This window comes from Anser anser (genome assembly GCF_964211835.1).
Source record: "Anser anser genome assembly, chromosome: 17".
Classification (NCBI taxonomy): Eukaryota; Metazoa; Chordata; class Aves; order Anseriformes; family Anatidae; genus Anser; species Anser anser.
Window position 1 is genome coordinate 6,950,268 of NC_139738.1, and position 13,307 is coordinate 6,963,574.

The 13,307-nt window shown below is 48.4% G+C and overlaps 1 protein-coding gene across 2 annotated transcripts in view; it reads left to right on the plus strand.

The window, feature by feature from the left end:
* EPHB2 (EPH receptor B2) overlaps positions 1 to 13,307 on the plus strand; it is a 134,957-nt gene that overhangs the window by 110,140 nt on the left and 11,510 nt on the right. Inside the window, exons 8-15 of one of the 2 annotated variants that reach the window (XM_083802643.1) lie at positions 87 to 195; positions 419 to 486; positions 2,804 to 2,926; positions 3,330 to 3,577; positions 4,601 to 4,816; positions 6,380 to 6,529; positions 9,742 to 9,935; positions 10,611 to 10,766. In XM_083802643.1, coding sequence (XP_083658769.1) covers positions 87 to 195; positions 419 to 486; positions 2,804 to 2,926; positions 3,330 to 3,577; positions 4,601 to 4,816; positions 6,380 to 6,529; positions 9,742 to 9,935; positions 10,611 to 10,766 — 1,264 coding nt within the window. The remainder of the gene's footprint in view (positions 1 to 86; positions 196 to 418; positions 487 to 2,803; positions 2,927 to 3,329; positions 3,578 to 4,600; positions 4,817 to 6,379; positions 6,530 to 9,741; positions 9,936 to 10,610; positions 10,767 to 13,307) is intronic. The other variant, XM_083802644.1, reaches the window with a different exon arrangement.

Here is a 13,307-nt window from a genome sequence, read left to right on the forward strand (position 1 = left end):
CCTAGGCTCTGGCCCCGATGAATATATTAGTGTCTACCCACCCTGTAACCAGTGCAGTAACGCATTCTTTCTTCCTTGCATGTCAGCTGAGTACCAGACCAGTGTCCAGGAGAAGCTGCCGCTCATCATCGGCTCCTCTGCAGCAGGACTGGTGTTCCTCATTGCTGTAGTCATCATCATTATTGTGTGCAATAGGTAGGTCAGTCTGAGTGCACTACCTGAGCTCGCATGAGCCTCAGGGCTGGGTAGCAAGAGGCCCGCTGTGCTGGGGCTGTGCGAGGGGACAGCAATTAGAAAGGAAGGGTGGCAGGGGTAGAAGTGGGGATGATGGAAACAGGAAGGGAAAAGATGCCCCCACAGCACATTTCTCAGCCTCGATCAATCTGTGCACGGTGCTTAGGAATCCCTTTCTTTCCAGAAGACGGGGCTTTGAACGTGCCGACTCCGAGTACACTGACAAGCTGCAGCACTATACCAGTGGCCACAGTACGTACCGTGGTCCCCCACCAGGCCTGGGGGTCCGCTCTCTCTTGGGTTTGTGTTCCTGTTCACTCATTCCTTGCGTTGTGCGGGAAGGGCTCAGGGTCTCTAGCCAGGCACATGTGTGCATGTGAAGAAAAGAGGACCTCTGTGCTGGCCAGGGCTCCAACAAACACGGCCAGATCCTTTGATCTTTGCCCTAAGAAAGCTTCTGCCCTTGGGGTCTAACAAGGTGGAGCTTCTTCAGGAAGCCACTGGACAGATCTGGACTGCATTATGTGTCTTTGGCTTATGTCCGCTTGCCCTCCCTTCTTCTCCTCATCTCAGTATGCATCTGCTGAATACTGCCTCTGGTTCCCTATGCCCTTCCTAGACATGTTCTGTAGCATGCTGTGTGCATCTCTGAACCAGCATATTGCATCCCCCAGAAGCAAAGCTCAGACTGACATTCATAGCTTGGATCCCCACTTGCATCATCTAGATCTCCTCACCTGTTCCCTGCGGTCTAGGTCTCTGCCCTGCTTAGTAAAGTTCATGTTCTCCAGACCTGTGTGCTTTTGGGTGCTTACCATGAAGTGGGCACCCGTGCATGCTCTACAGACCCCTGCAACATCAAACACAAACCCTCCTGTGTGCCCCCAAAACCTCACACTCTTCTGCTGTGCAGCCCCTCCCAACACACCCTATCTTGCTGCTCAGATTCCTGAGCTTTTCCCAGTTTGTGGGCAGCAGAGAGGCCCCTTCCCCAGCTTGCCTACATGCTGTGGAGCACTGTCCTTCATGGTGCCTTTGCCATAGCCCATCCCAGTGCTTCCAGAATCCTAGTAGATATGATTTATCTATCTATATTTTTACATATATATATATATATATGCACCATGTTATGCATTGTATCTAACTATATAATAGGTATTTTTATATCTGTAATGTTATATATCTATATCTATAATAGATGCAATACAAAACATGCCCTTTCTTGCAGCCTGCCACTTCTGATATACCCATGCACTGCAAGACACTCCCTCACACCCAGCATTCCTGCTTTCAACCTCACTATGCAGCCTGCCTCACCCTCATTCTCCTTATCAACCCCTGGCTGCATGCCCTCTCCAATGTCTTTTTTCTCCCTCACTAGAGATCACTGAAATTCTGCTTTGTTCATATCTCTGTTATCATTTACATTATATTATACTTGCAGCTTCAGGATTTCTGTCCTTTTTATACCTTGTTCCTGTACAGACCCGGACCTTATTCAGAAAATGGTTTTGCATGTAGAAAATCAGTAATGTTTCTGCACAGGGCTCACTGGTGTTTCTGCATTTACCTTGGAAATATATTCCGAAAGGCAGGGTACTGAACTGCAACTCTGTGCCTGAACAGCAGTGCTCTGGCTGCATTGCTATAACTTACCAGTAAAAATGACAGTCTTCAAGAAAGATTATGTAAATGCAACTCTCAGTTGTTTGTCAGTCCTTGCTGCATGTGTAAACATACATTCACACTTTCTCCCAGGGTCTGGTGTGTAACATGACAGCTTCAGGCTGGGATGGCATTAATAGCTGTGCCTTCACAACTGTTGGAATAGGCTAGATGCCACCAGATGAACTGTTAACAGGCCTGGGGTGCATTTTAGCCATATCGTCATTCAAGACACCAATCCAAGGCATAGTCCCTCCTCAGATTCCCAGCAGTGACTGCTGCAGGAAGGCTACAGCTTATGGTTAGCAGATTGCCAAGGCACAGGGAGTCTGTAAGCCTTTATACTGCAGCAGCTCGCCTGAATGGGTCTGACCAGCATCCTACACGTGGACCTGGGAGCTGTGCCTCTGGTTCTGTGCTGGGCTCCTTATTTAGTGAGTTGTGGTCTCTTCTCTACAGGACTCCCAATCTGGGGGCTGGCCAGAGCCCAGCAAAGTGAGTATAGAAAGGCCAATAGCTCCCTGTTGTGTGCCAACTGTGGGCCCAATGTTTATTAGAAGCCAGGCCTGTGCAAACCTGGCTCTGCATGTTCTTTCTCAAACTTCTTTGCTGTGTCTGCTTCACACCCTTGATTGTGCAACTTCCTGAGGTTAAAAAAAAAAGACCCTCATCATCAACAGCATTTTGGTCCACCTCATGGACGTGCGTCTTTGTGCACAGAAGCACACACACGCATGCACACACACACAAACTTGCCCACACGTGCCTATCCATGCATTCATGTGCCTACAGTTGTGTGCACACAACCCCATGTACACAAACAAATAGGTTTCTCTTGTCCTTGATGCCAGCCGTTTGTCCATTTGTGCCTGTCTGTCTGACTCTCTCCCTCACCTTTACGCAGTGACTCCAGGGATGAAGATTTATATTGATCCATTTACCTACGAAGATCCCAATGAGGCTGTCAGGGAATTTGCAAAAGAAATCGATATCTCGTGTGTGAAAATTGAGCAAGTGATTGGGGCAGGTAGGTAAACTGTGAATGGCTGGCTGGCCCTCAGCTGCACAGTCTCCTTTGTGCTCTCAGACTTTGGTGAGGATTTAGCCTTACGTTTAGTGGGAAAGCTACTCTAAGTGAGGTCTTATATTTAGCCCCAGCCTTCCTGGACTAGCACCACATGGCGGTCTCTGGAGGACACCCAGTGCTGGAGACAAGGAATTCCTGTGTGTGCACAGTGTCCACCACTCCTCACCAAAGGATGGGTTCACCTGAAGGAAGGAGGCCTTTGCTGTGGCGCGAGGGAGGAAATCCAAAGCAGTGGTCAGCTCAGGGGTGTGCCTCGCGGGGTCCCTCAGGAACGGGGTCCCTCAGGGAGGAAGGCAGAGATCTGAAAGGCCAGCAAGCCCTACCTGTTTCTCTCTGTTCACAGGGGAGTTTGGTGAGGTGTGCAGTGGGCATCTCAAGCTTCCCGGCAAAAGAGAGATCTTCGTGGCCATCAAGACGCTGAAGTCCGGCTACACGGAGAAGCAGAGACGGGATTTTCTGAGCGAGGCCAGCATCATGGGGCAGTTTGACCACCCCAACGTCATCCACCTGGAGGGGGTAGTAACCAAGAGTTCACCAGTCATGATCATTACTGAGTTCATGGAGAATGGCTCACTGGACTCCTTCTTGAGGGTATGAGGTTCCAGGAGCACGCAGGCCCGGAGAAGGGCCAGAGGAGGCCTGGAGTGGGGGGGTCCTTTCCCTGTGCCACTATAACTATGCCCAGCAACCCCTGGCACTGGGGCAGCTGCTGCATGCTGCAGAGGTCTGTGGTCTCAGGAGAAGAAGTGGCACAAGAGCTGTCACGTTACACGTGTTTGTTCTCTTGTACTAGAGAAGTGCCACTCAGTTTCAGAGGGCTGTTACATAAAGGCACATGCAAAAGGCACGTGGAGCATGTTGGAGCCTGGTGGCCCTTCCGCAGGCAATCTAGCCTTTCAGACCTTTCTGTGCATCTTACACAGCATCGCCCTGAGGAAACAGCTGAGCTGTTTTGTGATTTGTGAGGGGTGAGGTGTACCCGAACAAAAATGCATGCCCAAAGGCCTTTGTAACCAGGCCACAAAACAAGAATTACTCCGATTATTAATAAAAATGCATATTGTTCCCAGGGTGTGAATGTGGGTGGATCAGGTTATGTGTTATACAGTATGACAAAATGCAGCACACTGGTAGATGTACGGCTGGGGACAACACATGCAGCTGTGCCTACGTGTATGCATGCCCACAGATACATTTACAAACTCTGCCTCTGTGGACATGGAGGTGAGTTCTGCCAGATCTTTTACACAGCAGGGCTTCAACTCCAGCTGCTTTGTCTAAATATTTACACGTTTGAGTCTGAAATGAATAAATCACTGTGTTGACTGGATGTTGAATTCACCTGATAGGAATAGATTGCCTCTTCTGAACCCTCCTGTGCAAGGTGTGGCAGAGATCAGACAACTGCCATTGGCAGTGATGCTTGTAGGACATGTGAGGGTGACTTCCAGCCCCCGTGAGCTCTTGACTCTCCACACTCTTACTCTGAGAAGGGACTTAACTGTGTTTGTGGTATAGCTGTGTCGTAATGTGGTGTAAACGAAGGCTACTGTCTGTTTTCCTGGCAGGCTGTGAATTGCTCCTCTCATGCAGACTCTTTTCTTTTCCCCTAAGCAAAACGACGGGCAGTTCACAGTGATCCAGCTGGTGGGCATGCTGCGGGGCATCGCGGCCGGCATGAAGTACCTGGCCGATATGAACTACGTGCACCGGGACCTGGCTGCCCGCAACATCCTGGTGAACAGCAACCTGGTCTGCAAGGTGTCTGACTTCGGCCTCTCCCGTTTTCTGGAGGATGACACTTCTGATCCCACCTACACCAGTGCACTGGTAAGGCTGCTTTTAGAGCGGGAGGGATGGGTGGGGAAGGAAAGAGTTAGGGAAAGAGAGGAAGGGGAGATCTCCTGCTGACACTGAGAAGACTTTTCTCAGGGTGCCAACAATAGGCATAACGTGCCAGATGGCAAAGATAAATTAAATTAACCAAGGAAGATTTTCTCTTGCCAGTTGTCATTCCAGTGGCTGTTGATGGGCTCTGTAGTCATGTCTATGGATAACTGAACCTTCTTCCAAACATGTCTGCAAACACATGCATGTCTCTGATAAAGTCTTTAGATGTGGATAATGAAATATCCCATTCCGGTGTGGACCAGCTTGGGGTCCTGCAAGATGCCACCCTGACAGATTTGTTGCTAGGGCAGCAAGTCTCTGTATTTTTACCATTACTGTCCAACTGTGCTGTCCTGCTGTCTGGGAAGCCATGATCGTTTTTCATGTCATGTCATGGGCTCAGCCCCAGAAATGACAGACTGAAGTGTGAATGCTTGCTGGGCAAAGCCGAGCAGTATTAGACACTGATCTCACAGAAAATCTTTCAAAATTATAGGGAGAAATAATTTTAAAAACGGCTTCATGATCACATAACAGCTTCCCAGGAACACCACAATACCAGTGACACAAGTGCCACTGAGGACTCATGGCCTGTCTTGGAATACAAAATGTGTACCAGGACCAAGGACTTATTTGAAGACTTTCATGTTCAGTAAGACTGCAGCCAGTAGTTTTCCCACGTACCATATGTTTTTTTGCAAAGGCATAGAGCATCACTCCAATGCAATGCCTATGATAGGACTTCTTGGAAATGAGTGTTGATATAGTTGGGGCATGATCTGTAGGAAATCATCTCTCACCAGTCTTTTGAAGCTGCTAGTGATGAGATGTCTGCCATAGCTCTTTTGAATTTTAACAGTGCTTGAATACCTGAAAGCTAAAGTTTTAATTCCTTTTATTCTGCTCCTGAGGTAGCTAGGTGACAGCAAAACGATGGAGGGAGATTCAAAGGGAAACAGTTTGAATTTTTCTAATTTCATAGTCATTCATTTTTCTACAAAAGACTCTACCAGCACAATGGGCATTTTGGCATGATGAAGATAGCTGTACAGCAGTAGGCAGATGGAAGGAGCAGGGCTTATTTAATATGATGAAAAGGAGGCTGAACGGATGCCTAAAGGTGACCTGCAGTACTTGAAGAGCAGTTATGAAGAAGACAGAGTCAAACTCTCTGCAGTGCTACCGGATGATATCATATGGGGCAATAGACAAAAATGTAGCTTGGGATGTTCAAGTTGAATAATAGGAAAAGCTTCTTCCCTGAGAGGGTGGTACAGCACTGCAACAGATGACCAGACAAACTGGGGGGGATCATCATCCTTGAAGGTTGCCAGGACCTGGTTAGACAAAGGCATGGCCATCCTGATTTAGTGTTAGGCATAGTCCTGAGGTCCCTTCCTTCTAGGATTTCACCAGTTGGATGAAAATGGACAAATCTTTTTCAATTGTTCTTTCTTTTTCTGCTACCGTCCTCTCTCTCTCTTTTTTCTTTTTTTCCTGCAGGGTGGGAAGATCCCAATACGGTGGACAGCACCTGAGGCAATTCAATACCGAAAATTCACATCAGCTAGTGATGTGTGGAGCTATGGAATAGTCATGTGGGAGGTGATGTCGTATGGCGAGCGGCCTTACTGGGATATGACCAACCAAGATGTGAGTTCTTAAGAAACGAGGAGCAGGAATACTGAAATCAGGAGCAGATTGCAAGGCCAAAGCATGGTTATATCTGGACTCAGCTGATGGCACGTCCAGAGCCTTCCCTGTTATGGGAGATGTGTCCAAGGTCAACACCTTTGGAAGAAATAGTGGGATTTACTTTGACCTTTGTTCTGGTCCCATTGTGCTGCTGTCGCAGAGGTTAGAGACTGTATAAAACCTACTGCAGTAGGATCAGATTAATGTGAACAACCTCAGTTATGGCAGACAGATACCTGGGAGGAAAAGGAGGAGGCAGTTAAAAAAATAAAAGTTTCCACTGACATGAGAGCTCCTGAAGCACCTCCAAGTCCATCCATCTGTGGACTCTTCAATCTGTAGGCTTCCCTGCCTTACAGGAAAAGAGAGTAAGACCCAAGCTCCCACCTGGTTTCACAACTCCTCCCACCTGAATGGCAAATTAGACATTTTTCAGGTCAATACAACTCCATTCAGACCATGTCAGGTTTCTTCAGAGAAGGGCAAATTCCTCAATTTCATGGTGCACTATTTGCTCAAGTGTGAGTCCCTAATGCCTGAAGCAGATGACATTTTAGCACCTTTGGCTGTACATGGCCTTGTCCCAGCCCCTGGCATACTTTTTTGTATCAATTCTCTGGCCACAAAGAAGGGTGTTAGAAGTTATGCCCTTCTCAGAAATGCCAATTTCCTTCCCATTCACATTAGGGTTTCAATATCACTTGCAGTTTCAAGCATTTACTGCAGACTAATGTTACTGCTCTTCTCCCTACCCTGGTATCCCTCTGTATTCTCAGCACTCTGCTGTCCCCTCCTGGAGGCCTCCCCAGCCTCTTCTCCCCCTGCTTGTGCCACAGAGCATCGTGCCCCAGAGGCTGTCACCACTTAATTGCTGCTGGTGCGCCCTGCGCGTTAGCACATGGCACATACTCACTGTAGTTTAGCCTCCTGACCCTAGGGTGTGAGTGCCTGGGGAGGCAGGAGAGAGAATAGAGAGTGCAGCCTGTGCCCCCTTGCGGGATGTGTCTTCTGGCTGCAAGGCAGGAGGTTTCTTGGGAAATTATTCAGTCAATGCCAGAGCCAAGTGCTTGATGTCTGCATCTCCCCAGAGCTCCTCTCCCCTGCTCTCCCTCCCCTCCTGTCTCGGATGGATCCACCATCCAGAGAGAGAGCTGGGAGAGGGGACAGCTTGCACCTCTCAGGAGAGTCCCTGAATGGGAGCCAAGAGCTTCACAAACCACAGCAGTGATTTCTCAGGTTAGGCCTTCACAGGCCCAGGGGGTCACCTTCTTATCCAGCCAGCGCTGCCTCTTGGAGGAAGGAGAGGCAGAAGGGCTCATTCCATCTGGCACATGTGGACAGCAGCAGTGCCAGCCCCAAGCTGTCTTGGATCAGCCTGCCCAGCATCCTGGCTAAGCACGTTTGGAGCACTCTACTACTCTATCCTCTTCCTGAAGCCACAATCGATCTTCAGCCCTTCAATATACCCCACTTCTCACCCCAGACTGCCTGCCATGGATCTTCCACTTACCCTCCCTTGGAGTGGCAGCTTTCTACTGCCACAGCACTCTCAGTATCACCCCTTCCCGCTCCCATCTGCAGTATCCTCCACTTTCTCTATGCAGCCTTCCTGCTCAACAACGTATTCATGCTGCTGTATGGATATGACTGTCCTTCCCTGTATGAATATAACTGTCCTTCCACAGGAAGGCATTACAGCCTTGGGGTAGCTCACCAGGCAAGTAAGGAGATTTCTGTCCTTAGTAGTGTGCAAGACATATCTGAACAAAGCTGTGGCAGCTCTGATCAAGTAGTGAGACTAGATAGAGACGTCAAGGTCATTCTACCAGCCCTGTTGGGGTTCTTTCAGTTCTTTCCCCTTTTTTATCATCCCCATGGAGAGTTTGTCGTTTCAAAGTGTTGTCCCTGATTTCAGTCACTGCAATATCCTCATTTCTGGTTTTTAATCCTCGCTTCTGTTTTTTGTTGCCATGAAAAAGCCTGTTTCTAATGTACAAGGTTTCTGCTCTGCTTTCAATGCCTGTTCTGTGTATATAACCATATGATGCATAAAGCCAGGAGGGAAGAGAATTGCAGGCCTGTCACATTCCTCTGTCAAGAGAACATATGCCCCTGGAAGAAACCATGAACCTCTGTCTTCCTTGATCACCCAGGGGAGGTTTTGGGCTATGCGTGCAGAATAGGGAGCTGGGGTTCCTCTTGAAGAAGATCCTCTAATCTTGTGCATGTGCTATTTCCACTGAACTTGGCAAGACCATGTATTTTCCCAGGTCCTGTAGGAAAGATCAGACAAGCAGCAGGCAAAACCTTCTTGTGTTAGCCCACAGAGCTGTAGCTTGGCTTAGGCAAGATGTGCTCCAACCCTTCCCTGCATGCCATAGCAAAGTTCTTCTGCATGTGGCTCTGCTGACCCACGTGTCTGTCCTACTCACCTGTGTGAATGAAGCTGCGCTCCAGTCTGTTGCACAAAGGTCTGTAGAGAGATCCAGCTCTCATTGCTGGTTCAGTGCACTCAGCCCAGTGATATGACACTTCTGCATGGAAGGGTTGGAGTGTATGCAGGAGTAGAAAGCAGCAGTGGAGGAAGGAAAATAGGGATGGCTTCCCTGGTCCGTAACTCACTTAAGAGCAGCCCCTTCCCTCGATTGGGTTGTTCTCCCTGTGAGTTACTACGGTGTGCTGTGGTGTATCCTGATGTAAATGTGGTGCTTGGCCACAGAGTGTCCACCCAGACAAGAACATGAACTCTTCTCTCTGACTGGCCTTTCTCATGCCTGCAGCCAGAGGCTCACAAATCTTTGCCAAGGTAATGGCAAATGGCTATCTTTTCTGAGATTACGAAATCAATGGGCATGGTGTATTACAAACACTGATCAAGGACCTTTATCAGTGTTGGCTGATCAATGCTGGCATCACCTTAGAGGATGAGACGACATGAGGAGGGCTGGGAGTTAGAGGGTATTGTGTTGCTACAAGAGTAGTTTGCTGAAATAGGCTACAGTAAGTGTGGGCAGAACAGCCCTGTTGCACTATGGTTGGCCATGACAGTCACCCTCAGGAGCTGAGAAAAGGAACATTATGAATTAAATAAGTGCCTCTTTGGCCACCTCCTCCATTCAGGGATGAAGACGTTATTGCCACTGTATTGATCTCTTTTTCTCTTGTCACAGGTAATAAATGCTATTGAGCAGGACTACCGGCTGCCACCCCCTATGGATTGTCCAAATGCCCTGCATCAGCTAATGCTTGACTGTTGGCAGAAGGACCGAAACCACAGACCCAAATTTGGGCAAATTGTCAACACTTTAGATAAAATGATCCGAAATCCTAATAGCCTGAAAGCCATGGCACCTCTCTCCTCTGGGTATGTATCTTATCTTGTCTTTTGGCTTCTATTTGCAGATCTACCGTCCTTTGTGGCCTGGTGGGCACTATCCCTGCATCTCTCTGAGCTAGCTGTTGTAGAGGCTGCTTGACCTGTGTAGTTTGGTCCTTTACGGGAGGATGTCAAAGTCACTCTTGTCTCTCTCTGGCCAGCTTAGATTTCTGGGAACACAGAGAGCTCATTGAATTGGACAAGGTCCTCTGCACAGTTAGAGGAGCATCATGGTTTCATGTACATGTGATTGATGGATGGGTATGGATGCTCTGGTAGCCCAGTCTTGCATGCAGTGGAGGCAAGTAAGGCCTCATCAAACAGTATGATGTTTCCCAAGAATGGAGGTGAGGACTGCAGCAATTTATGGGAAGCACTGGTGCAGTTCTGGGAGTGCATTTCCCCCCCTCGTGCAGCCACGATTTGAGAGTTGTATCCCATGGTCTTTGATAGCTCCATCCTTTTCTTTACAAACTGATCCAGAAACAGACTTCGCTGGTGTTCTGCAGTCGTTGCTTCAGCTGGATAGCGTGGGTGGTACAGCTTAATGCAGTGCAGGCACTATGAATGATGCTGGTCAACATCCTTCTAGCTGGTGGAGGGTACAGAAATACACGTGCTTATTATTGCTTGTTTTGATCGTTCTCTATTTCTGTGTTTCAGGATTAATCTCCCTCTACTTGACCGCACAATCCCAGATTATACCAGCTTCAACACTGTGGATGAGTGGCTGGATGCCATCAAGATGAGCCAGTACAAAGAGAGCTTTGCCAGTGCTGGCTTCACCACCTTTGACATAGTATCGCAGATGAGTGTAGAGTAAGTGCCCAGGCTTCAAGTCCCAAAGCACAAGGAAAAGTCTCAGTAGTTTAACAACAATTGGCCATTAATAGATTTTTTTTATTATTATTATTATTATGTGACGTAGTTTTACTTTTACAGAATTTGTTACCTTGTGGACCCACTTTTCGTCTATTCTGTTTCTGCAGAAATGTCTGTGTTCTACACACTGTCTTGTGTCCAGACTGTGTGTGTTGCTCTGTATCTGCAGAATTCATTTCCACACTGCATGTCACCATCGTGAAAATGAAAACAATGATGAGGGTCTCCAAAGCCCCCACATGGAACAAATGGAGATTTTAGGCTGGCATCAGGCAGTTCTGCAGCTACTGGAGAGCATTTTAAGACTCCACTATCCTCTTGCATGTTTGGCTTATTGGCAATGAAAACACACTGCAAACAAATTTCTACTTAGGAAAGGCCTCTGAAATTTCATATGGTTTCACTTTGGTCTAAATTGTCTTGTATCCACTCAAACTTTCCTCAGTGGCAAAATTTTAGCAGGCAGTTGAAATCCAGTTGTGGTGGTTTCTGAAATCTCTTGGGATTAAGTGGGGCTTTGGTGCCTCTGGGGAAGATTTGTAGTCGGTTGCAGTTAGGTTTAGAAATCCTTCCTGAGAAAGCGCCAAGCATTAAAGGCATCTGTAAGCACTGCGATGTCTCTGTGCATAGTAACTTGGAATGTTTATTGGATTTGGTGCCTATTTTCACACGTTAAAACTACCACTCAATCAGAATCCATTCACAGAAACAGCCAAACTGATCTTTTTTTGGCTTTCTGTTCTTATTTCCTGCCAGGAAATTCACATGGCAATTCTGACTGTTTCAGTGTATCCATGGTACAGCCCCAAGGCCCTGGGGATGGTTTTGGCACACTATAGGCTATGTTCATACAAGAGGAAGAGGGCCCATAAAATCTGAAGAAGAACTTTGATCAAACTAGGACATCACACCCACACCACAGCCCAACTCTGCTGAATCTTGTGGGTTCTATTTGTGATATATCTAATAGATATATTGCAGGCAGCCCAGCTAATGAAGTCTGCATCCTTCATGGACACGATCAGTGTCCATTAATGCTATTTCTCCCAGTACCTAGCCATGTCCTTCACAATATCTTCCAAGTCCCTACCATGTGCCTTCAACACAATCAAAAGGGGACCCTCAGCTCCTTCCCGTGTCTCTTCCACATTTCTCACCTGCTTGGCTGGACATAATAATAGAGATGATTAGAGTTCAAGCTGTTCCACCTGGACTGTCACAAGTCCATGGGGCCAGAGGGGATCCAGCTGAGGGTGCAGAGGGAGCTTGCAGATGTGATTGTTGGGCTGCTTTCCACCATCTATCAGCGGTCATGGTCATCCAGAGAGGTCCCTGATGACTGGAGACTTGCTAACGTGACGCCCATCTGTAAGTAGGGTCGTAAGGAGGATCCAGGGAACTACAGGCCCGTCAGTGACCTCAGTGCCAGGAGAGGTGATGGAACAGGTCATCTTGAATGTAATCACGCAATGTATGCGGTACAATCGGGGGATCAGGCCCAGCCAGCACGGGTTCAGGAAAGGCAAGTCCTGCCTGACCAACCTCATCTCCTCCTGTGACCGGGTGACCCGCCTGGTGGATGAGGGAAAGGCTGTTGACATAGTCTGCCTAGACTTCAGCAAAACCTTTTGACATAGCTTCCCACAATATTCTCCTGGAGAAGCTGGCAGCCCATGGCTGGGACAGGCACACTGCTGGGTTAAAAGCTGGCTGGGCGGCCGGGCCCAGAGAGTGGTGGTGAACAGGGTGAAATCCAGCTGGTCACCAGTGGTGTTCCCCAGGGGTCGGTGTTGGGGCCCATCCTCGTTAATATCTTTATTGATGACTTGGATGAGGGAATTGAGTGCACCCTCAGTAAGTGTGCAGATGACACCAAGCTGGGGGGAAGTGTCGATGTGCCGGGGGGCAGGAAGGCCCTGCAGAGGGACCTGGGCAGGGTGGGTCGATGGGCAGGGGCCGTGGGATGAGGTTCAACGTGGCCAAGTGCCGGGTCCTGCACTTGGGGCACAGCAACCCCACGCAGCGCTACAGGCTTGGGGCAGAGTGGCTGGAAAGCTGTGCAGAGGAAAAGGCTCTGGGGGTGCTGGTCGATGCTCACCTGAACACGAGCCAGCAGGTGCCCAGGTGGCCAAGAAGGCCGGCGGCATCCTGGTTGTGTCAGGAGTAGTGCAGCCAGCAGGGCCAGGGAGGTGATCGTCCCACTGAGCTCAGCTCTGGTCTTTGCAGAAGTAGCTTATCAGGTAAATGGAGCTGCATTGCCATGAGACACTGTTTTCTTGAAATTTGGATAGCCAGCGAAGTTTAAATAGGTTTTAACTTCCTATCTCACAAAACAATAGAGAAAATCCAAGCATGCAAAGAAAGAAACAAAACGATACAAGAGTGGGAAAGCCTAAGGCTTTTCAAAGGCAAAAACACTTAAATAGTGCGCAGAGCATGCACTATTTGCTTCTACACTCTATATTGAGGCTTCTAGTA